At 39.7% G+C, this 20,502-nt stretch overlaps 4 protein-coding genes and 1 long non-coding RNA gene across 8 annotated transcripts; 3 read left to right on the top strand and 2 right to left on the bottom strand.

Annotated features, from left to right (window-relative positions):
• Positions 1–551: 551 nt before the first annotated feature.
• LOC119483466 (inosine-uridine preferring nucleoside hydrolase-like) lies at positions 552–3,723 on the top strand. The gene is made up of 8 exons (XM_037761575.1): positions 552–722; positions 1,517–1,700; positions 1,803–1,980; positions 2,075–2,188; positions 2,270–2,406; positions 2,500–2,577; positions 3,314–3,430; positions 3,518–3,723. Exons 1-8 carry the CDS (start codon positions 703–705, stop codon positions 3,668–3,670), a joined length of 981 nt encoding a protein of 326 aa, XP_037617503.1. The 5' UTR covers positions 552–702; the 3' UTR covers positions 3,671–3,723.
• On the bottom strand, positions 1,125–12,470 carry LOC119483474. 2 transcript variants are annotated; one of them, XR_005205692.1, is made up of 6 exons: positions 12,278–12,470; positions 11,858–11,958; positions 10,294–10,429; positions 5,962–6,374; positions 3,489–3,677; positions 1,125–1,922 (listed from the first exon to the last, which is right to left on the bottom strand). It is a non-coding gene; the product is annotated as an uncharacterized LOC119483474 (long non-coding RNA). The 2 variants fall into 2 exon arrangements; XR_005205691.1 differs by having other exon boundaries at positions 11,906–11,958.
• Positions 4,495–7,540, top strand: LOC119483465 (inosine-uridine preferring nucleoside hydrolase-like). Its single transcript, XM_037761573.1, has 8 exons — positions 4,495–4,617; positions 5,967–6,150; positions 6,255–6,434; positions 6,534–6,645; positions 6,731–6,867; positions 6,947–7,024; positions 7,127–7,243; positions 7,323–7,540. Exons 1-8 carry the CDS (start codon positions 4,577–4,579, stop codon positions 7,473–7,475), a joined length of 1,002 nt encoding a protein of 333 aa, XP_037617501.1. The 5' UTR covers positions 4,495–4,576; the 3' UTR covers positions 7,476–7,540.
• LOC119483467 (inosine-uridine preferring nucleoside hydrolase-like) lies at positions 8,154–13,682 on the top strand. Of its 3 annotated transcripts, XM_037761578.1 has the most exons (9): positions 8,163–8,240; positions 9,923–9,932; positions 10,040–10,227; positions 10,310–10,489; positions 11,873–11,984; positions 12,072–12,208; positions 12,298–12,375; positions 12,460–12,576; positions 12,671–13,682. In XM_037761578.1, the coding sequence occupies exons 3-9, from the start codon at positions 10,048–10,050 to the stop codon at positions 12,821–12,823; spliced, it is 957 nt and encodes a 318-aa protein (XP_037617506.1). In that variant the 5' UTR covers positions 8,163–8,240; positions 9,923–9,932; positions 10,040–10,047; the 3' UTR covers positions 12,824–13,682. The 3 variants fall into 3 exon arrangements, with proteins under 3 accessions (XP_037617505.1, XP_037617504.1, XP_037617506.1); XM_037761577.1 differs by lacking the exon at positions 9,923–9,932 and having other exon boundaries at positions 8,154–8,245; positions 10,045–10,227; XM_037761576.1 differs by lacking the exon at positions 9,923–9,932 and having other exon boundaries at positions 8,158–8,240; positions 10,043–10,227.
• A 422-nt stretch (positions 13,683–14,104) lies between these two features.
• On the bottom strand, positions 14,105–19,753 carry unc50 (unc-50 homolog (C. elegans)). The gene is made up of 6 exons (XM_037761580.1): positions 19,596–19,753; positions 17,523–17,794; positions 17,319–17,439; positions 17,039–17,178; positions 15,966–16,073; positions 14,105–14,777 (listed from the first exon to the last, which is right to left on the bottom strand). The coding sequence occupies exons 2-6, from the start codon at positions 17,788–17,790 to the stop codon at positions 14,641–14,643; spliced, it is 774 nt and encodes a 257-aa protein (XP_037617508.1). The 5' UTR covers positions 17,791–17,794; positions 19,596–19,753; the 3' UTR covers positions 14,105–14,640.
• Between the last annotated feature and the right edge of the window lie 749 nt (positions 19,754–20,502).

Here is a 20,502-nt window from a genome sequence, read left to right as displayed (position 1 = left end):
GAACAAAATTGTGTCTGTTGTTGCCAAATAATCTGTCACGTGACATTATCTTTGCATCAGTAGTCCCAAAATACACACAATTAAAGACCTAAAATGTTATTGTGTGGCATTAAAAACTTTAGATTCAACCTGGGAAGCTAATTAGAGAGACAAGTCCTTGGGTATAGGCAAAGTAAATTACAATTTAAAAAGCATTACATGTCTTTAATCCATGTCTCTGGTCTGTTTAGCTTCTTCCACATATACCCATTCAGCTTTATCATGGGAGTTACACATTCGTTTAACACCTCGGACACCAGTAAATCATCTGCATATGGCCAAACCAGTGCAGGTTTACAGATCTTCCCTCAATCTGAATGCAGATTCCTCTGTGATTGTCGCCACAATGAAATCCTTTGCTTTCAACTCTTTCCTATTCCAGTTGAGTCTCGACGCAGCATTTTGTAATTAGAAAACACTTCTTTTACTATTAATATGTCCAAAAATATGGAAAATCTATGTAAAGTGACTTAATCTGTGCTCTTTGAAAGGGAGCAAAAGTAAGAAAGGAAAATGAGACCACTTTTGGGTGTTTTCTGTCTACAGGTGTAGAAACACGCCTCAGGCGAAGGGAACCACCCCAAGGTTTGTCTTTAGTCTTTAAAAGAAGGCTCTTCAGGTTAGTAAGCCATTCCACTCTCAACACAGACGCCAGCATCCGTCATGCAACAGCCACTCGCCAGGTGAGGATTTCACATTTTACTGTCATTTCGGACCATTTTCGAAGCGTTTAAAGGTGCAGTGTGTTAGCATGAGGCAAGCACTGTGAGTGTTACCTTAAAAATGTAACAGTAATCACTGGCTATATCTATCAAGCACAAGCATGTTGTTTTAAATGGTTAATTGCAGGTTTTTAAACTTGCTTAAAAGGGGTTTGAACGACATCTTTTGTGCATGTTTCTTAAAACTCCTCAACCACGCCACACCCAATGACACGCTGCTCATATGACACGTTGCACAGACGAATATTCTTCAAACACAAATTTACATTCTGCGCTTGAGATGCCAAACTTTTTAAAGATATACCATTCATGTCTTGCTGACTGAGGGAATATTTGTATCAAATGATGCACGACACATATCCGAACTTTTCCATCTCATGTAATGTTGCAGGCATAAAAAAAGGCCTCTGAGGAATACTTTACTTCCTGGAAGGATCGTATCGCAAGCAGACAGAGCTTCTGTGTGTACGTGCACGACTCAAAACATTCTGTAATTCTACCTGTAGAACCTGCACCTATAACAAGTTGTATTATCTTGTTAAAAATCCTAATGATAAATGAATAAAATCAAATTCATAATGATGCACAACACGTCTGAATCTGTCTATTTGCGTGTTTTCTTGAACGGCAGTTCTCTCCGCCATCCTAATTTAGCCAATAAGAACAACTTTTGGGTTGCCAGGTTGTGAAAAATCCCTTTTGGCTGTTGTTTATCTTTCAGCATGACACTTTTCTTGTTGTTGAATGTACTGTAGTATGGAGAAGAAGAAGCTTTGGCTTGACGTGGACATAGGGGTGGATGATGCCCAGGCCCTCATGTTGGCCCTCGCCGCCCCCAACGTGGAGGTTTTGGGGATCACCTGCTGCCACGGCAACACACCCCTGGATAACGTGCTCAAGAACGCACTGCGGGTCCTGAAAGTCAGCGACCGGATGGATGTAAGTCTGTTGTGATGCTTGATAGTGACTCACTGGTTGGATTTAGGGGGGTTCGTATGGGCAACACACCCTTACACAAGCCCAATCTATCCTACTCCACAGATCCCGGTGTACCGTGGCTGTAAAGATCCCCTGATGGCCCATAAGCGGCACGCTGGAGATTACCACGGGAAGGACGGGCTGGGCGACGTCCCAGATCCAGACGCTCCAGGCCTGGAACTGCTGCAGAAGAAAAAAGGAGTGATGGCAATGATCAAGACTGTCAACCAAAACAAGGGCGTAGTGAGGCAAACACAAGGACTTTCATTTATGTTATAATGGAGTTGGATTCTTAAAAGAAATATAAATCTTTTTGGTTCCTTTGCTCTGTGTTCAGGTGATTCTGGTTGCTGTCGCGCCCCTCACTAACCTGGCCGTCGCAGTCCAACTGGACCCTAACTTCCCCAAGAAGCTGAAGGCGCTCTACATCATGGGAGGAAACACCGAATGTACGTTCATTTCACACACACACGTCTCTGTGGTTTCCACCTCTTGTGATCTAAGGCATCATGACTGCTGTGTGTGTGCAGCCAGGGGTAACACCACGGTGTGTGGAGAGTTCAACTTTGTGGCTGACCCCGAGGCTGCCTACATCGTGTTGGACCGCTACACCTGTCCCACCTACATCGCCACCTGGGAGTTCAGCTGCAGGAACAGCCTGCCGTGGGTAAAGGCTTCCTCACTTTACATGTTAACACAACAACATTTATGTTTATAGTAACGTGTGAAAAGAGATGTAATAATGTTTTTCCTCCCTCAGTCTTTCTGTGAGGAGTGGCTGTCCCAAGACACTGAGAAGGCTCGCTTCATGAAAAAGATTGCGTGCCTTTCGATGGAGGTAGGAGTGTGTGTTAAAGAGGACCCATTATGCTTTTCTCACTTTCCTTTAGTGCGTTAAATCGTTTTTTTGTACATGTAAAAGGTCTGGAAAGTTACAAAGCCCAAAGTCCACGCCAAAGGGTGAAACACTGCTCCTGAATTACCTGAAATGCCTCGCTTGAAGTCCCGCCCTTTTCTTCTGTAATGTGGTGATGTCACCAAGTAACACATTTGTATATAGTCTGCTAGTAACAGAGCGTTTCAGACAGAGGGTGAAAAGAGATGCCGCAGCACAGCCGGAACACATTTTTTAACATTAAAGCATGTAAAAATAATACGCGTATGAACCTGAAAATAAGCATAATAGGTCCTCTTTAATAGGAGGAGAGAAATGATCATATTTTGGTGAAAATAGCAATAAGCGTCAGAAAAATTATGCTTTTAACATCATGTTTAACTGTAAGGTTGAGTACAGGAAACATGCAGCACAAGTCGAGCAATATTCTTAAACAGGTTATTATGCACCACACCTCACAGCACCTCCTCAATTTATAAGCCAAATGATCTGCACTAATTAAATTATATTATATTTGACATTGTGCCCATAAAATTTCCCAAGACTTTTTTATAGCATCCACAGAATTTGTTGTTTTTAAATCACCCTAAAGAAACCCATAGATGTTGTTTGAGTGCCATCTAGAGGCAGCTGCTCTGTCACAACATGTCTACATGTGGCATTCTCAATGTCTCTGCAGAAAGCTCAGTCAGCAGATTACCAAAAGGAGATCACAACAGGAAAAGGGTTCAACTCATGCGACTCCTACGCCATGGCCGCCGCCATCGACGACTCATTCATAACAGAGAAGGACGAGGTGAGCATGATCCGCTGCTCTTTTAAACTACAAAACATGTCAGCTCAAATCAGCCTACCCAACAACGTCTCCTGTTTCCTCCTCCAGGTTGCAGTGACGGTGGAGCTGGAGGGGTCCAACACCCGAGGCATGATGGTGCTGGACTACATGGAGCTGCTGAAGAAGAAGCACAAGGCCTTCATCATGAAGAAAGTCGACTTGGAGAAGCTCAAGCAGATGTTCATGGATTCGCTGAAGTAGAATGATGCTGTAACAAGATGAAAGTCGGTTCAAAATAAAAGATAAAAACAGCACTTTGGACTTTTCATATTTTCATTAGGGCATTTTTGTGGTCTTATGATGATAAATGGCTGCAATCTGGCTCACACATGTCCTCTTATACACCTTCTGTTGGTGCTAGATCATCTTTTACATCTGTAGCCCCACACATACTCAAGCAGCCTGACAATACGCTATAACGCCCGCAATTATTATTCCTGTTTGGTCCCAATAAAAGCATCCGCGGTAATGATTTTTCTTTGGTAAAGCTGGATTGTAAAATCAAGCTTGCACATACCAAGAGAAACACACCCATGCGGCTATTTCAAGAGATAGGCTTCAGATTTTATTGATGCATTCAAAAACCAAAAATCTGCAGATGGTTTACAGATGTTTTTGTCGTACTCGCTGTTCCCTTTGGCTGAGCACTGATAAGCACAAGTTGTACAGACTTTTACTCGTCTACTAGACGACTAGAAAATTGCTTGTTTTTGTCATCTGCAGAATTTTGTAATTACTTGTTTGTGTTGCTGAAAATGCTGGACTTTATGCAGCACTATTAAAAAGATAGTCTGTGTTCTGCGGGAGATTCCTATTTACCACATGATGCTTCCAAGACCTAACAACAAACCTCCCTTCTGTTTGGTTGTAATTCCTCTAAAGCAGTAAACAATCATGAAAACTTAAGTTCAAACTACCACTGATCCATGTTCTTTGTAAGTCAAAAAGCACTGCTATAATCAGCACCAATTTAAAAAAGATTACATTTTTAAAACATCCCTGCAGGCACACATCCAGGGGGGTGTGTTGCCTCTTGCCTTTTGCATAAGCAGCTCTGTGAGTCTTTTAAAAGGCTGGTCTTCAGTTAAGAGTGGTCAGCAGCTCCCTATGCAGACAGCAGTAAACATCAGTCAAGCTCCGACCACCAGGTGAGGATCTTAATGTTATTTTCACGGCTCTAAACTGAGTTTTTTATCCATAATTAAGTGTTTTTTTTACTTTTAAACGACTGAGAATAACTTTATTTCCTTAATAAGTTCTATTATCACAGGCTCATGTTGCGTAGACAGGGCAAAGGGGAGCTTATTTGTATTGCACCTTTCAACAACGAGTTAATTCAAAGTGTTTTACATGAAAATGCATTTGCAGGATATGAAATAAACACGTAGATACAAAAATACACATAAAAAAGAGTATAAAAGTGGAATAAAATGGAGTAAACAGATGAATAGAAATATCAGTTGAGTGCAAGATATAAATGAATAGTCCCAAATTGATAAAAGGTCGGTGGCATACTATTTAAAGCTGTTGTTGGAGCAGACCTCGAGGCATCTTGGAGTGCGTCCCAGATATGCGCTGCACTCAGACTGAGCGCTGCTTCCTAACGTGTAGTTTAAACTATGAGAACAGTTAGAAAAGCTGGTCTGGATGGTTCATAACATACAGCAGCACCAGTCAGTGATTTATATTCCTGGTAGTATTTTAAAAATCAATTCTTCGACTCCGAGGGAGCCTGTACAAAGTGTTCCACTTTCCTGGTCTTAGTGGGGACTTGAGCTGTCGCAGTCTAAATCGGTTGCAGCTGTCGTTAAAGAGGACCTGTTATGCTTTCGTGCTTCTTCCCTTTGCTTTAGTGTGTTATATAGTTTTTTTGTGCATGTAAAAGTTCTGCAAAGTTACAAAGCCCAAAGTCTATGCCAAAGGGAGAAACTCAGCTCCTGAACTGCCTGAAATGCTTTGATTGAAGTCCCGCCTTTTCATCTGTAACGTGGTGATGTCACCAAGTAACACATTTGCATAATACCTGCAAACGCCCTCAAACAAAGCTAGTAGCAGAGTCCAAAGGGTTTGGTTCGGCTGACCAATCACAACAGAGTAGGCCAGCTGACCAATCAGAGCAGACTGGGCCGCTTAAAGCGACAGGCACTAAAACAGAGCATTTCAGACAGAGGATGGAAAGAGGTGCTGCAGCACAGCCTATATGAGAAAAATACAGTGTTTTTTGAGCATTAAAGCATGTAAACATGTTCTAGTAGAAACCCGAAATACAAGTTTGCACCTGAAAAAAAGCATCATAGGTCCTCTTTAAGGCATCATTACAGTTGTCGGGTCTTAAGTTAAAACCATGTTCAGGTCTTCTGACACATACGTCCTTTAATTCTTCCTATATTTTTAAGCTGATAGCACCAAAAATTAGAAAAGTTGTGGACCGTAAAACCAAAACAATAAGCTGAAAGACGCTATATCACATGTACGAATGTTGTTGAACGTACTGTAGGATGATGAAGAAGAAGATAATCTTTGACGCAGACATAGGGGTGGATGATGCCCAGGCCCTCATGGTGGCCCTTGCGGCCCCCGATGTGGAGATCTTGGGGATCACCTGCTGCTTTGGCAACACACCCCTGGATAACGTGCTCAGGAACACACTGCGGGTCCTGAAAGCCTGCAACCGTCTGGATGTAAGTCTGTGATGATGCTTGATAGTGACTCAGTGGTTGGATTTAGGGGGATTAGGGATTGGGCAACACACCCTTACACAAACCCAATCTATCCCACTCCACAGATCCCGGTGTACCGTGGCTGTAAAGAGCCCCTGATGGCCCGTAAGCGCCACGCTGGAGATTACCACGGGAAGGACGGACTGGGCGACGTCCCAGATCCAGACGCTCCAGGCCTGGAGCTGCTGCAGAAGAAAAGAGGAGTGCAGGCCATGATCAAGCTTGTCAACCAAAACCCCGGAGAGGTTGTAATCATTCATGCGATGATTTATTGCATTAACGAGCTCAATATTGGATTCTTAAAAGAAATATAAATCTTTTTGGTTCCTTTGCTCTGTGTTCAGGTGAGTCTGGTTGCCGTCGCGCCCCTCACTAACCTGGCCGTCGCAGTCCAACTGGACCCTAACTTCCCCAAGAAGCTGAAGGCGCTCTACATCATGGGAGGAAACACCGAATGTACGTTCATTTCACACACCCACATGTGTCTCTGTGGTTTCCACCTCTTGTGATGTAAAGCATCATGACTGCTGTGTGTGTGCAGCCAGGGGTAACACCACGGTGTGTGGAGAGTTCAACTTTGTGGCTGACCCGGAGGCTGCCTACATCGTGTTGGACCGCTACACCTGTCCCACCTACATCGCCGCCTGGGAGTTCAGCTGCAAGAACAGCCTGCCGTGGGTGGGTGAGGCTTTCATGCATGCAAAAGACATCAAACTTGATTTCACCCTTTTCTGATTTGTGTTTTTTCCTCCCTCAGTCTTTCTGCGACCGCTGGCTGGGCCAAAACACTGAGAAGGCTGCCTTCATGAAGAAGATTACAGCCCTCTCCATGAAGGTAGGAGTGTGTAGATTGTGGAGGGGGAAAAAGAACATGCCTTGGGCCTGCTTGTGTGTGCCAAATGATCTTCAGACACAACACGTTTAAATGTCTCTACAGAAAGCTCAGTCAGCAGATTACCAAAAGGAGGTCACAGAAGGAAAAGGGTTCAACTCCTGCGACACCTACGCCATGGCCGCCGCCATCGACGACACATTCATCACAGAGAGCGAAGAGGTGAGCATCCGCCGCTCTTTTAAACTACAAAACACGTCGGTTCACATACCCAACAACGTCTGGTTGTTTCCTCCTCCAGGTTGCAGTGACGGTGGAGCTGGAGGGGAAGTTCACCCGAGGCATGATGGTGCTGGACTACATGGAGCTGCTGAAGAAGAAGCACAAGGCCTTCGTCATGAAGAAAGTCGACTTGGAGAAGTTCAAGCAGATGTTCATGGATTCGCTGAAGTAGAATGACGCCGTAACAAGATGAAGGATTTGGTTCGCCGATAATAAATAAAGTGCATTTGAACAAAGCGTGTCATTATGTGCTGGCTTTTCTTCTGCTTTTTGGATTCACCATAGAGACACACAAAGTTCCTGTCTGGTCTCAATAAAATTGCCATCACATGCAAAACATTAAAAGTAGGAAATGGTCTCACAGTCTCCTTATAAGGGTGTTATTTTCAGAGAAGTGATAAAAAGGAAAACAACCTCCAAAGCATATCAGTCATCTGACAGTTTGCATAATTGTGAGGCCTCCAAGGATAATAAAAGATAAAAACTTTGTACATTAAAAACATGAGAAACTCAAGTAGAAAGAGGAATTGATCCATGCCAAAGATGCCCAATAACCTAATTAATGCATTAACGGTTGTGTGCACATAACACAAGAATGGAACCAACATGAATACTCATATATCTTAAAGTGTTAAAGAGAGATATTTATCGTAGGAGGAGGAGGAGGAGACTAAACGCTGGTATGCAACTCCTCCAGATCCTGTTACAACCTTTTGTTTCCTAAATAGTTGCTTGCCTTGAGCTAAGCAGCAGCCAATCCAGTTGGCATTGGGTCAGGCCATAAGCATGTCATGTGGTGTCCTTCTGTGAGTTAGGTAACCTCCCCTCTTTTCTTTACAGCTGTATATAAAGCAGAGAGCAGCAGAGAGAAGTTGCACAACACAGTTGCACTTTGGAAAAGGATCAAAGTTCTTGCTGAAACTTTTTTTCTGGACCGGTAAGTTAATCTCTCTGCTCTCTACCGCTACACTGACTGGTTTCTTACCAATGAATTAATGAGGAATTGATTCTACCACCGTCAACTTTTACATCGTTGGAAAGCCTGTTTATTTACCTTCGCAATGATGTCCAACTTGTAAGGATCATGCATTTGTAGGATGAGAAGCACAGCTGATTATGTGGGTAACGCCCAAGAAAGATTTGCCAAAATGCTCCGTCAATGGTAAACAGTGTGTTCTCCTGTTGGTGTTGACTCTTGTTTTGAGTTGTTTGGTGGATTGGATGATTGAACTCTCTTTCAGTAACAAGGAACAAACAAGACATATTGGCAATTTTACACTTTATTCATTTAATACAATATGTCAGTAGCTGGTGGAAGATCCATACGCAGCCACAACAGCCTGGCACTTCCTCCTCATGCTGGTCACCAACCTGGTCACACGTTGCTGTGGGATGGCGTTCTATTCCTCAACCAGCATGGTTGCAGGTCAGCCAGCGTGGTTGTGTTCTAACATGTACAGCACGCCCACGCTGATCCAACAAGTGTTGAATTGGGTTGAGGTGTGGACTCTTGGCAGGCTGTTCCATTCTCTCTACTCCCACATTGTGGAGGTAGTCTGTGATAACCCTGGCTCTGTGGGGGCGGGCGTTGTCATCTTGGAGGATGAAGTTTGGTGCCAGATTGTGGAGATATGGGATCGCCACTGGCTGCAGAATCTCATCCCGATATCTCCCTGCATTGAGATGACCTTCAATGATGACGAGCCTTGTTTTGCCAGTGAGGGAGATGCCGCCCCACACCATGACACTGCCCCCACCAAAAGCTGTTACTCCATCGGTGCAACAATCAGCATAGCGTTCACCACGTCGTCTCCATACTTTGACCCTGCCATCTAACTTTGGCAGACAGAACCTGGACTCATCACTGAACATGACATTCCCCCACATGTTCAGGTTCCATTGTCTGTGTTGTCGACACCAGCGCAAACGGGCCTGACGGTGAAGGGCAGTCATTGCAGGCTTCCTGGTAGCCTTATGAGAATACACTGTTTACCATTAGCAGAGCATTTTGGCACATTTTTCTTGGGCGCTACCCACATAATCATCTGTGCTGCTCATCCCAGAAAAATGCATGATCCTTACAAGTTGGATATCATTGCGAAGGTAAATAAACAGGCTTTCCAACGATGTAAAATACAATGACCATTAGCATTGTAACAACAGAGAAATAATCCACCAAACACAAGTTTCCGAACTTTGTTTTTCCAGTATATATATATTATTATATATATATATTATTTTATTCTATTCTTTTTAAACTTTTTTTTTTTTTTTTACTTGTGTATATTCTTTTTCTTTTCTTTTTTCTTTATTTCTTTATTTATTTTTTGTATATGTATGTTTTTCCTGTATCTATAATGGCTTATTTTATATTAATATAATTTTTTGTTAAGTTTCTTTGTACCGAGAATGTTGTTATTGGGGACGTTTGTGAATGTTTGCTCTGTTGTTTCAAAATGAACAAAAAAAAAATAATACATATAAACTGTAGTATTGTAAAAAAAAAAAAAAAATTATATTAACCAACAATGTGCAAAGCTTACATCTATATGTGGGTGTTGTCAGCAGCTGAACTCATACTAATAGATGACTTGAAATGACAAGTATTTGCTCACACAGTAGACTAAGTGTGGCACAAAGTTCACTCCAAAACAATGGCTGATAGTGAGCTCAAGGGTTGGATTCATGGAGGAAACATCTTCTGAAAACAAACCCTCCTCCTCCTCCTCCTCCTTCCAGATAAGATGATGAAGAAGCTGTGGATGGATGTGGACACAGGTGTGGATGATGCTCAGGCCATCATGATAGCCATCGCCGCCCCAAATGTGGAGATCCTGGGGATCTCCTGCAGCCATGGCAACACACCCCTGGAGAACTCCTGCAAGAACACACTGCGTGTCCTGAAAGCCTGCAACAGGCCGGATGTAAGTCTTTGTCACGTCAAAGCTTGTGTATGATGTAATGATGGCTTCTTGTGTGTCATGTTTAACCTGTAATGCTCCACAGATCCCGGTGTACATAGGATGTTCAGGGCCACTGCTGAACCGTACACGCCACGCTGGAGACTTCCACGGGAAGGACGGGCTGGGTGACTCCCCGGATCCAGACGCTCCAGGCCTGGAGCTGCTGCAGAAGAAAAGAGCAGCGCAGGCCATCATTAAGATAGTCAACCAACACCCTGGAGAGGTGGGTCGATGTAGGGGAGACCGGGGGCAATGGGAACCATTTTTGGTTTTGATATCATTACTCAAAAACCTCTTGAACTATTTGGATATTTTTTTTATGAAGGTAACTTGTATCTGTGTTCCACTTGTTAACAGTCATCAAATGTTTTTACAAGCAATGTTAGTTGTTTTTTTTATACTTTATTGCAGGAGTTAACATAAATTTACATTTGCTTACATATGATGTTGTTTGTACTTAAATCATTCCTACAATGTTTATATATTTTATAGTGAAAAAGTAAAATTGATTTTAAATTAGAAAAAAAGAAAGAAAGTAATAAAAGAAGGAAAAATTAAAGGATGAAAAAAGTAAAATAATTAAAACAAAAATCAAAACAAATAAAATCCCAAAACAGAAAAAAGGCAAAACAGGAAATTAAATTAAATTAAATTAAATTAAATTAAATTAAATTAAAAAATATAAGATATTAAATCTGCCCCCACATGCATGGTGATTGTAACAACATATGTAATACCTTCATATAAATACCAAGAACTACAATAAACTATCAAGAATATAGAATAGCTAAAACAATGTAATATCCATTGAACAATTAATTACATACCTCAAAAAAAAGACAATGAGTATGAGACATTAGTTTCATTTGTGATTGGGGAAATTTGAGATACAATTTTCCCCGTTCTCCCCTATCAATCCAGCACATAACACATTGTGGTGAAACGGTTTATCATGTTTTCCCTAATAATAGCAATGTGTAAATTAAGCTACTGTATTATTTATGCACTAACCCTAATTTGATGCTTTATACTTAATGATAGATATTGCATTTGCATCTTTATTAAAGAGAGGGACACCTGTCTTTTAGGAGAATATTAAATCATAATGTGTGTTTTTGTTAATTTAACAATACAAGCATGGATTGTTTGTCTTTTGTTGAAATTTATCAAATTTTCAATTTTACTTATATTTATTGACTCAGTTAAACCATGTTAACATAAACATAAATCCAAAAGCAATACTTTTATGTGAGGGAAAAAAAAAAAAAGAATAAATAAATAAATAAATAAATAAATAAAAGCAAGAAGAAACAGCTAAACAGACAAAATAATATAATAATAATAATAATAATAATGATAATAATAATTGCGAGACAGTAATAGAAGGAGGGGCTATAGAGTATGTCATCATAATAGTTCCCCTTATTCCGCTTAATAATAATAAAATACTTCCCCACAGGCCAAAAAAGCTTTTGTTGTAAATGCTAATATAAAATGTTCTCATTTGTATAATGGGATCCATTAATTATATACCACCTACTACAGCAGGTGGTACGTGATCAATAAGTTGTGCTTATTGTTTTCGTCTCACTTGCTCTGTGTGCAGGTGAGTCTGGTTGCCACGGCGCCCCTCACTAACCTGGCCGTCGCGGTCCAACTGAGCCCGTCCTTCCCCAAGAAGCTGAAGGCACTCTACATCATGGGAGGAAACATGGAATGTAAGTTAACATCGACTGTACGTGTTGAACTCAATGATTTCTATTGTGGAAATGGAGGGAAAATGTATCTGATGTGTGTGCGTGCAGCCAGGGGTAACACCACGGTGTGTGGAGAGTTCAACTTTGTGGCTGACCCCGAGGCTGCCTACATCGTGTTGGACCGCTACACCTGTCCCACCTACATCGCCACCTGGGAGTTCAGCTGCAGGAACAGCCTGCCGTGGGTCTGTATTCAACACGTAATTGACTTAAATCAATGCTGTGGAAGTAAAAAAGACTACAGATTGACTGACTTCCTGTCTCCTTCTCCAAGTCTTTCTGCGACACTTGGTTGGCCCAAAACACAGACAAGGCTCGCTTCATGGAGAAGATTTACAGCCACACCAGGAAGGTACGACGAGTTCCAACTCACTGAAGAAAGAATTCAGAATAAGCTGTCACTTGTGTGTCTCTTATTCACTTGTTGTCACCGCAGATGGTCCAGACTGATCGGTATCAAAAGGAGCTAGTGTCAGGATCCGGGTTCAACACCTGTGACACGTATGCTTTGGCTGCAGCCATCGAGGACACCCTGGTGACGGAGAGTGAAGAGGTTCAAATATAGAACACCTATACACGTTCTGTTAGTTTCAGCAACAAGACGTTTCAGTGTTAGACGCAACTTCCTGTCTTCTTCCTCCTTCCAGGTTGCAGTGACGGTGGAGTTGGAGGGGGCTCACGCTCGAGGCATGATGGTGCTGGACTACATGGACCTGCTGAAGAAGGAACACAAGGTCACCATCATGAAGAAAATTGACGAGAATAAGTTCAAACAACTGTTGATGAATGCACTGAAATGACAATCTTTGCAAAGTGCAGCCAAACCGGTTACAATACGGTTCATCCCACTCTTTATTATTACTTCTAACACTTTCTACATTCCATTGTGTTGCACTAAATATGGTCGTGTCAGGTAACGCCCCAGAGGAGAAACCTGTTTTCACGTGTTTTGAAGTGGGGTTATATGAGGTACTTATCCATAGTCAGTGTATTACTCACAGTTCGACACGCCCCCAGTTTGGAGACACAGACAGGAGTTACCGCATGGAAGCAAAATTACAGGAGGTAAAATTACAGTTTTTTTCAATGGAGTCTGGTGTCTTTGGCGAGAGCATAGATGAGGCTTCAGTTCCCTCTCTGAAACAGACTGTATAGCGGTCTCACAGCAAGATGTACCGGCGAAAGTTACCGTGCTGGTACTCCTGTCTGCTTCTCCAAACTGGGGGCGTAACGACCGCCATCTACTGTAGGTAATACACCGACTATGGATAAGAAGCTCATACAACCCCATGTCAAAACACCCAAACTATCCCTTTAAGGTGAACAAATAACATGTGCCTGATATTTCCTTAAAAGTTCTCATTGAAAGTGGATTGCCTGTTTACTTTTTACTCATTATATTGTTTTTGTATATGTCTTCATTCGTAGACGTTTCAAATATTGAATCTTCTGTATGTATATTTGTTTTTTCCTTTCTTTTACATTCCTGTTCAGTATTTTCTATTTCTGGGTTTCTTTTTTATTACATGGTCCTTGAGATACATATTGTCTCTTTTCAGGGATGTTTTTTCCTGTATTATTAAGAAAGATAATGATGAGTCATATTGTGAGATACGGTTAGTGATTCTTTCTTAAAAACTGAAATAAATGAGTTGATACGTACTGTCTCATAATATTGTCTCTATTTCCCTATAATTACAAGCCAAAAAATGAATGATTAGTGGTGCCTTTTATACTGCACATAGGAAATATAAAGACAAAGAATCTCACCGTAAATCAAATAAGATTTTTCCATTAAATATAATAATAAAGGCTTATAAAAAAAGCTTCTTCTTTTTGGCTATAGAGGCCTCACTGTGCATCTGCACAGTAATATGAACCATCAATGTGATGTTCCAGCATCATAACGGGAATCATGTGCGACATCAATAGCGCCACAGTGAGATTGTTTACTACATAATTCTGCCTCCTATTAAAACATATTTTCCAGAAACATTAAAACTTGGACGGTAAGTTACGCATGTCCTGGTGGGAGGGTTAAACATCTCATAGTTTCTCCAGAGAGTGAAACTGAGGCGACCTACGTTAATAAAACCTTTTATTGAAAGTGCTGGAATGTACACTTTAAGAAAAAAAGAAAAGGGGAAAAAAAAAAGTCTCCATCCCGTGTTCCTCCACTTTCCTTTTTTCTCTTCAACAAGCAGGATTTTTTGTCAGTCTTTTTTTTTTTTTAAGAAAACTCAAAAGAAACAAAGCAAATTTTTTCCTCTTCAGAAACATTCATCTGTTTATATATATTACAACCTGCCAGAATATTTACAAATCATACAAAAAGAACAACAGTAAAAGCTGTATCTGATCCGTCCCCCCTGCTCCTGCAGCTAGTCCAAACACATCACTGTTCACTCCGGAGCTCAACATAAGAGCCAAACAGAAAACTCAACAGCGTCAGCCGGCTCAGCGTCCCAGTTCACCGAGAGTCAACCAGAGTCTTTCCCAACCAGATGTTGACTGACAGAAGCTGGAAAAGGATTCGTCGTCACCTAGGTGTGAGTTGAAGACAGATTTTGAGTCGGCCGGGAGCCAACTAGAGTCCAAGCCCAGAGACAAACTGGTCCTACTGGACCCTGTACTTGTAAAACCAGCAGAGCCCCCGAGTGAAGTTCCAGCCCAGAGAGAGGGAGAGGATGTAGATGAGGACAAGCAGAGCGAAGGGGTAGAGCAGCACCACGGTGTTCTTCAGGAAGGGGAGAGCTGCGTGGATATTAACACAAGACAAACACATCAGCAGAAACTCTGTGAACATTACAGATCTATAAAGTCACGCTGAATCGTACACTACATTACCGCTCCTTTAAAGGAAACAGAGTGAGTTTAATGGTGACTGTTTTACCCCTAGATGGAAATAAACACTCCAACCAATAAAATGTTCCACGCCTCTCATACCCAACCACATCCACATGAATGATCCCTCTCTGTTTTGTGTCCTTTTCAAAGTCAGTCAAACCGTTTGGCTGAAAGGTTTTTCTTATCATACTATATCTAGTCTTTGGGCACATGGTACTTCTGTCGTCCTACGTGCCTAAACACTAGATAGAGTATGATAAGAAAATGTCTGTATCTCAGAAACTATAAGGAGCACAATCAAGTATTTGGCACCTTTGAACTCATAACAAGTTGAATATCAAAGATATACACACATATGCAGAGTACAAAATATAATTCATACGGAAAACATTTCATAAACACGTTTGTGTATGTTTTTCCTCATTTTCCTGACTTTAACTATTAATAAAAGTGTGACTTTTCATGTGATCTAAAAAATTCAGTGGTACTGTTTCAAGCATTTTTCCTCATCATACTAAATATAGTCTGGGTTAATCTCAATCATTAAAGGAAGTAAATCACAGGCACACTAACATTTTAAAGTTATTATGATCATCAATTACATTGCCGAATATTTTCTCAATTAATTAATAAATTGTTTGGTCTATAAAATGTCAGAAAATGGTTAAAAAAAATGGCCATCACAATTTTCTAGAACCCAAGTTGATGTCTTCAAATAGGCAGTTTTGTCCAATCAACAGTCTAAAAAACAAAAACGATAAAACTACAAGCGCATAAGAAAAACAGAAAATCCTCACAACGAAGCTGGAACTTTTTTTTGCTTGAAAGAATGACTGAAACAACTGATCGATTATCAAAACAGTTGACAATTCATTTTCTGTCTGATCTGAACTGATCATTTCAGCTGTGAATAGATTTGTGCACATTTTGAAGAATGCAAATGTCTCCTTAGAATCAGTTCTTGTTAAGACAGAACAAAATATAACCACAAGTTACGAGTTTAACCCGATCTGAACGGTCTATTCACTGCAATATCGCTACTTTTTTTGTGAAAATGTTGAGAACAATCTGTACTTAAATGGGGATGGGACTTACCGTTGTATCCTAAGAACGTGATGTAGAGATAATAACTGATGGAGATCAGCCAAAAAGTGTTCCCGACAAAGTATCCCACGAACCAGTCGGCGTTTATTACCGCAATATCTGAAACATAAAACAAACTGTGAGTGTGGTGATGAAGGAAGCAGGCAGGCGTAATCAAACAGGGTTCATTTCGACACCTGATTTAGTTTTTATCTTGTTCTTTTGACAAAAAAACACAAGTTGAAGTCACATATGATTATTATAAGTACTCATTTTTAGTTGATGAAGTAAATTAAAGAGGCTCTAAGTCTTTGGTGTGTACAGTCACTCAGGTTACAGGGGTTGTTTTTGTCTATCTCCAGAGGGAACAGGCTCAAATTACCTGAAAATACAACAGACTAGAGTCCAAATAAAAATGGTCACACATTGTGTCATAGCTTTTCTTCACAATGGTCAACTTTCATTATATCAGTTGTTGTTTATTTTATAATAGAAACTACTTACTAGTCTATCAATTAACATGCAAACAAAACTATTTTGTATATTAGTGTCTTTTAATTTGATTACCAATTATGTCTTAATAAATATAAATATTATAAATGATTAGATATGATATAAATACTATCACGATATTGTGATTTTTAAGTATTGCGATATTACGATTTATTGTACTTAACTTAACTTTTTGAACACTAGACCATGGGGAAAACTTGAATACATTTTCAGCAAAAAATGTATTTAAAAAGGTACAAATATTGAACTTTTACTTGGGAATATCCCTAAATTGATACAGTAACAAGACTTGTTTTTATTGTCTGTATGTAGTCCGAGATGTCCTGAAGTCAAATATATCAGTCATTATCAGGAATTACTTTTCAGCAGACCAAAAATCAAAGAATAAAGACATTTCCCTGATTATTGGAATGACATTTTATGATACAAAATTAAAAGAAATAGTAGAATAGTGAACTTCAGACTTTTTCATCATTTAACACATGAAATGCACATTTAACTGTACTAAAGATGATTTAATGCCTTGAATCCGACGAGGTAATTTCAGACACACAGAGTCCCAATCTACTCACGGTTGATGAAGAAGAGCTGCAGGAAATGCAGGATGACTAGAAGCGGGTAGAAGGCATTGAGGTGAACGTCAAACGCGTAGCCCCACTCCACATCAAAATTTTTGCTGGGTTGTTTCAGCAGGTACTTGTTGGTGATAACCCTGGTAAAGACAAAACAAATAAAAGTCAAGATGCAGTCAAGAGTCTATCTACAGACAATTCGAGTAAAAAAAAAATAATATGTATAACAAAGACATGCCCCTCAATTACAGTGACTCAACTAGGCGAACCCAAAACTCACCACATGAGGGTTGATATGAGAAGACCGACTCCTATACAGTCAACAAAGACCACCCACAGCAGCAGCTTCAGAGTCTCCACGACTCCCATGTCCAGCACCAGACCAAAGCCTATTGTCGACACTGCAGTGGAATAGAGGGAGAGTTCAGTCATCACAGTACAGTGACAACATCAGGATTCGACATTTGGCTGAGTAAAGACTTACCACATAGCCAGATGCTGAGCAGTGCAAGGAAAGCCGGGTCGTCCCTGGCCCACTGGTCCTTGGTCTGTTTCCTGTAGTGGAAGTTGCGGTAGACTCTCTGCGGTGACGTAAACAAGTAAAGCATCTGCCACAGGGCAAATTCAAAGTCCATCTGTCGGAAATGGAACAGCCGCCGCAGGTACTTGTAGCGTTTGGCGCCTGCCGTGTGACGTGCAGCGTCCCTTGCACCGAGGGCGCCGTTGCTGTTCGGCGTGGTGGTCGGCAACATGGTGCTGAATGTCAGATGGAGAAAGAGGGAGGTTCAGCACTCTAAGAACGAAATCTAGGTCAACAAATACTTTTGAAATTCCGACTAGTAAAGCTTCCAGGCTACAGCTAATGGTGGATATGGACTGTTGAGAGAAGATGTGATTTATTATTATTAAGAGCTTACTCTTCAAACACTGTTTATTTTGCTGTAGTCAGGAAGAGCATTGATTTTACATTCATTCTTATTGCTGAATGTTATGTGATCAAGATTTCCTCCAAGGTAAAAATACATTCAAAACACAAATTTCAAGCAAGGCAGTGTTCCTGCACAATTTCAATATTCCATATTTTACCCATACTGAAATCATTTTATTAGATTTGTACATTTTTGGTGATCTTTTTCTTTATTATTCTTCTTCCGAACAGGGAAAAAGGGCGTTCAAGTATGCTGCTGCTAACTTGGAGAGCTGGTCTCACTGGATGTCTTTAAAGTGCTTCTAAAAGATTTGTAAACAGGCACATCTGGCTGCAGATGTTTTGAATGTTGATGAATGTTTTTTTTATACATTATGATTCTGTAATCTGCTCTTTGTCTTCGTTTTCAATTGTTATGTTTGTTTTATGTCTGCAACCGTGTAACTGTGCTGCTGCCTATCTTGGCCAGGACACTCTTGGAAAAGAGATTTTTAATCTCAATGAGTTTTTACTCCTAGTTAAATAAAGGTTAAATAAAGGTTAAATAAATAAATAAATTCTGTCACTTATCTTGTGTTCTGTAGATGAAGAGCAATCTAATATTTTGCAGTGACAAATATTAAATCACAATAACTGTATTTATATCAGCAAAGACAGCAAGACAATATTACTTTTAAAGACTTAGAGGCAATTTTCAAACTTTAAAGCACCTGATGTGTTATGTATGATGTATTCAGGCTATATAAATGTCCTGGGACATTTAGGATTAAGGGTTTCTAGGATCAAGAACAGCTATTGTGTCACTATATAAGGTACTTATAGGTAGTAAAGATTATGTCTCTGTCCTGTTTCTGTGTTGATATCACAACAAACTAAAATAGAATAGAAAGCTTTATTGTCATTGTATTAAATACAACACTTCTGGACAGTGCTTTAAAACAAATACTTGACTAAACAAGGCAGATAAACATATAACAGGTAAAACACACACAGTTATAAAGCAAATAAAACAGGTAAAGTAGATGTAATAGATAAATATAAACAGAAGTGTTGCACTAGAAGTGTAAAATATAAAAATAGATGTAATGTAAACAGAGGTAATTGCACTTGTAAAATAGGTAGATGTATAAATAAAATGTAAACAAAGGTAGTTGCACTTGAGGTGTATATTGCTCAGGGATATATTGCACAGGCAATGTATTTCACATTCAGTGTATTAATATTGCAATACATTTGTACTAGTTCTGTATATAATATATCCTACAGATGTGTAACACATGTGTCCTATAGCATGCTGTCACTGAGCAACCTGCTTAAAAACAGAATGACAACACAGAAACAGAGGATGCTATCACAAACCTCCGCTACATGTGGACTAAGTTACATCAAAAAAACCTAAAAATGATGCATATTTATTTATATATAAACCAATTACACACTTAAATACTGCACAGTAGCAGTTTTACCCACAACAAACACTGCTATATAGACTGTTAGCATGTTGCTAACTAGTATAACAAGCTGTGGAGGCCTAGTCAGTCTCTTATGTGTAATATACTTTATAAACCTAGCTGTATATATTTGGTATTAGCTGAACAACTAAAGGTCTTTACTCTGAGTGATATTCACCTGTTTTTGTTGCTCTCCTTCTCAGGAGAAAGCACCAACTTGCTGGTTTCTGGAGCTGTTTTTGTAGCTGCTTGTAGATGCTTCCTGAAGTGTCTGTCGCCAGAATGAACACGTAGCAACTTCCGGTACCAGCCGGTGCATCATGGGAAATGTAGTCAAAGATGACATGTATCTTTGTTTATCATTATTATTTTTATAGTGTAAGGTATTTTTGCAGAACTGTAATGAAGCATCTGCACATGCGATTATATTGTAATGCACTTTTGAAATAAAATATTATAAAATAAAAAATAAACATGTAATTGACGTATAATCAAGGTAGACAGGAAAGAAAATAAATAAATAAAAAAAAAAATAAATAAAAGAATAGGACACACACAAAAAAAGTAAATAGATGCATACAAAAAATAATAAATAAATATAATTTAGAAGAAGAAAAATAATAAAAAGGTTATAGACATTATATAAAAAAATAATAAAAGCTAACATATAAAATACACAATTTATAATTTTATATTCTATAATTTCTGGCAACTTTAACTTGATTGTTTTCCCTTTCCTCTCCCAGCCTCCAGGTAGAGTTGCTCTTCTTTATCTTGTGTCTTTTCCACTTTTTTCTATATTTATTTACTCTTTCAAGCTTTCTTGTGAATTACCTTTTTTTATTTTACTTATCTTATTTACTCATTTTACTAAATTTATCTTACTTAATTGTTATTCTATTAGGCACTGGTGCTAGAAAATAGTACTTTTTTATTTTATACACTTGAACTTGTTGTAATTTAGTTGAATTTTTGAGCAATCTCTGGCACAAGAATTTCCTTCGGGATTAATAAAGTTCTATCTTATGTTATTATCTTATCTGTCATCTGCTAAAAAATAAAAAAATAAAAAAGTGAAGACTTTT

The sequence above is a fragment of the Sebastes umbrosus genome, chromosome 24, assembly GCF_015220745.1.
Source record: "Sebastes umbrosus isolate fSebUmb1 chromosome 24, fSebUmb1.pri, whole genome shotgun sequence".
NCBI lineage: Eukaryota > Metazoa > Chordata > Actinopteri > Perciformes > Sebastidae > Sebastes > Sebastes umbrosus.
Note: the sequence above shows the minus strand (reverse complement) of the source record. Positions and strands in the feature narration are given on the sequence as shown.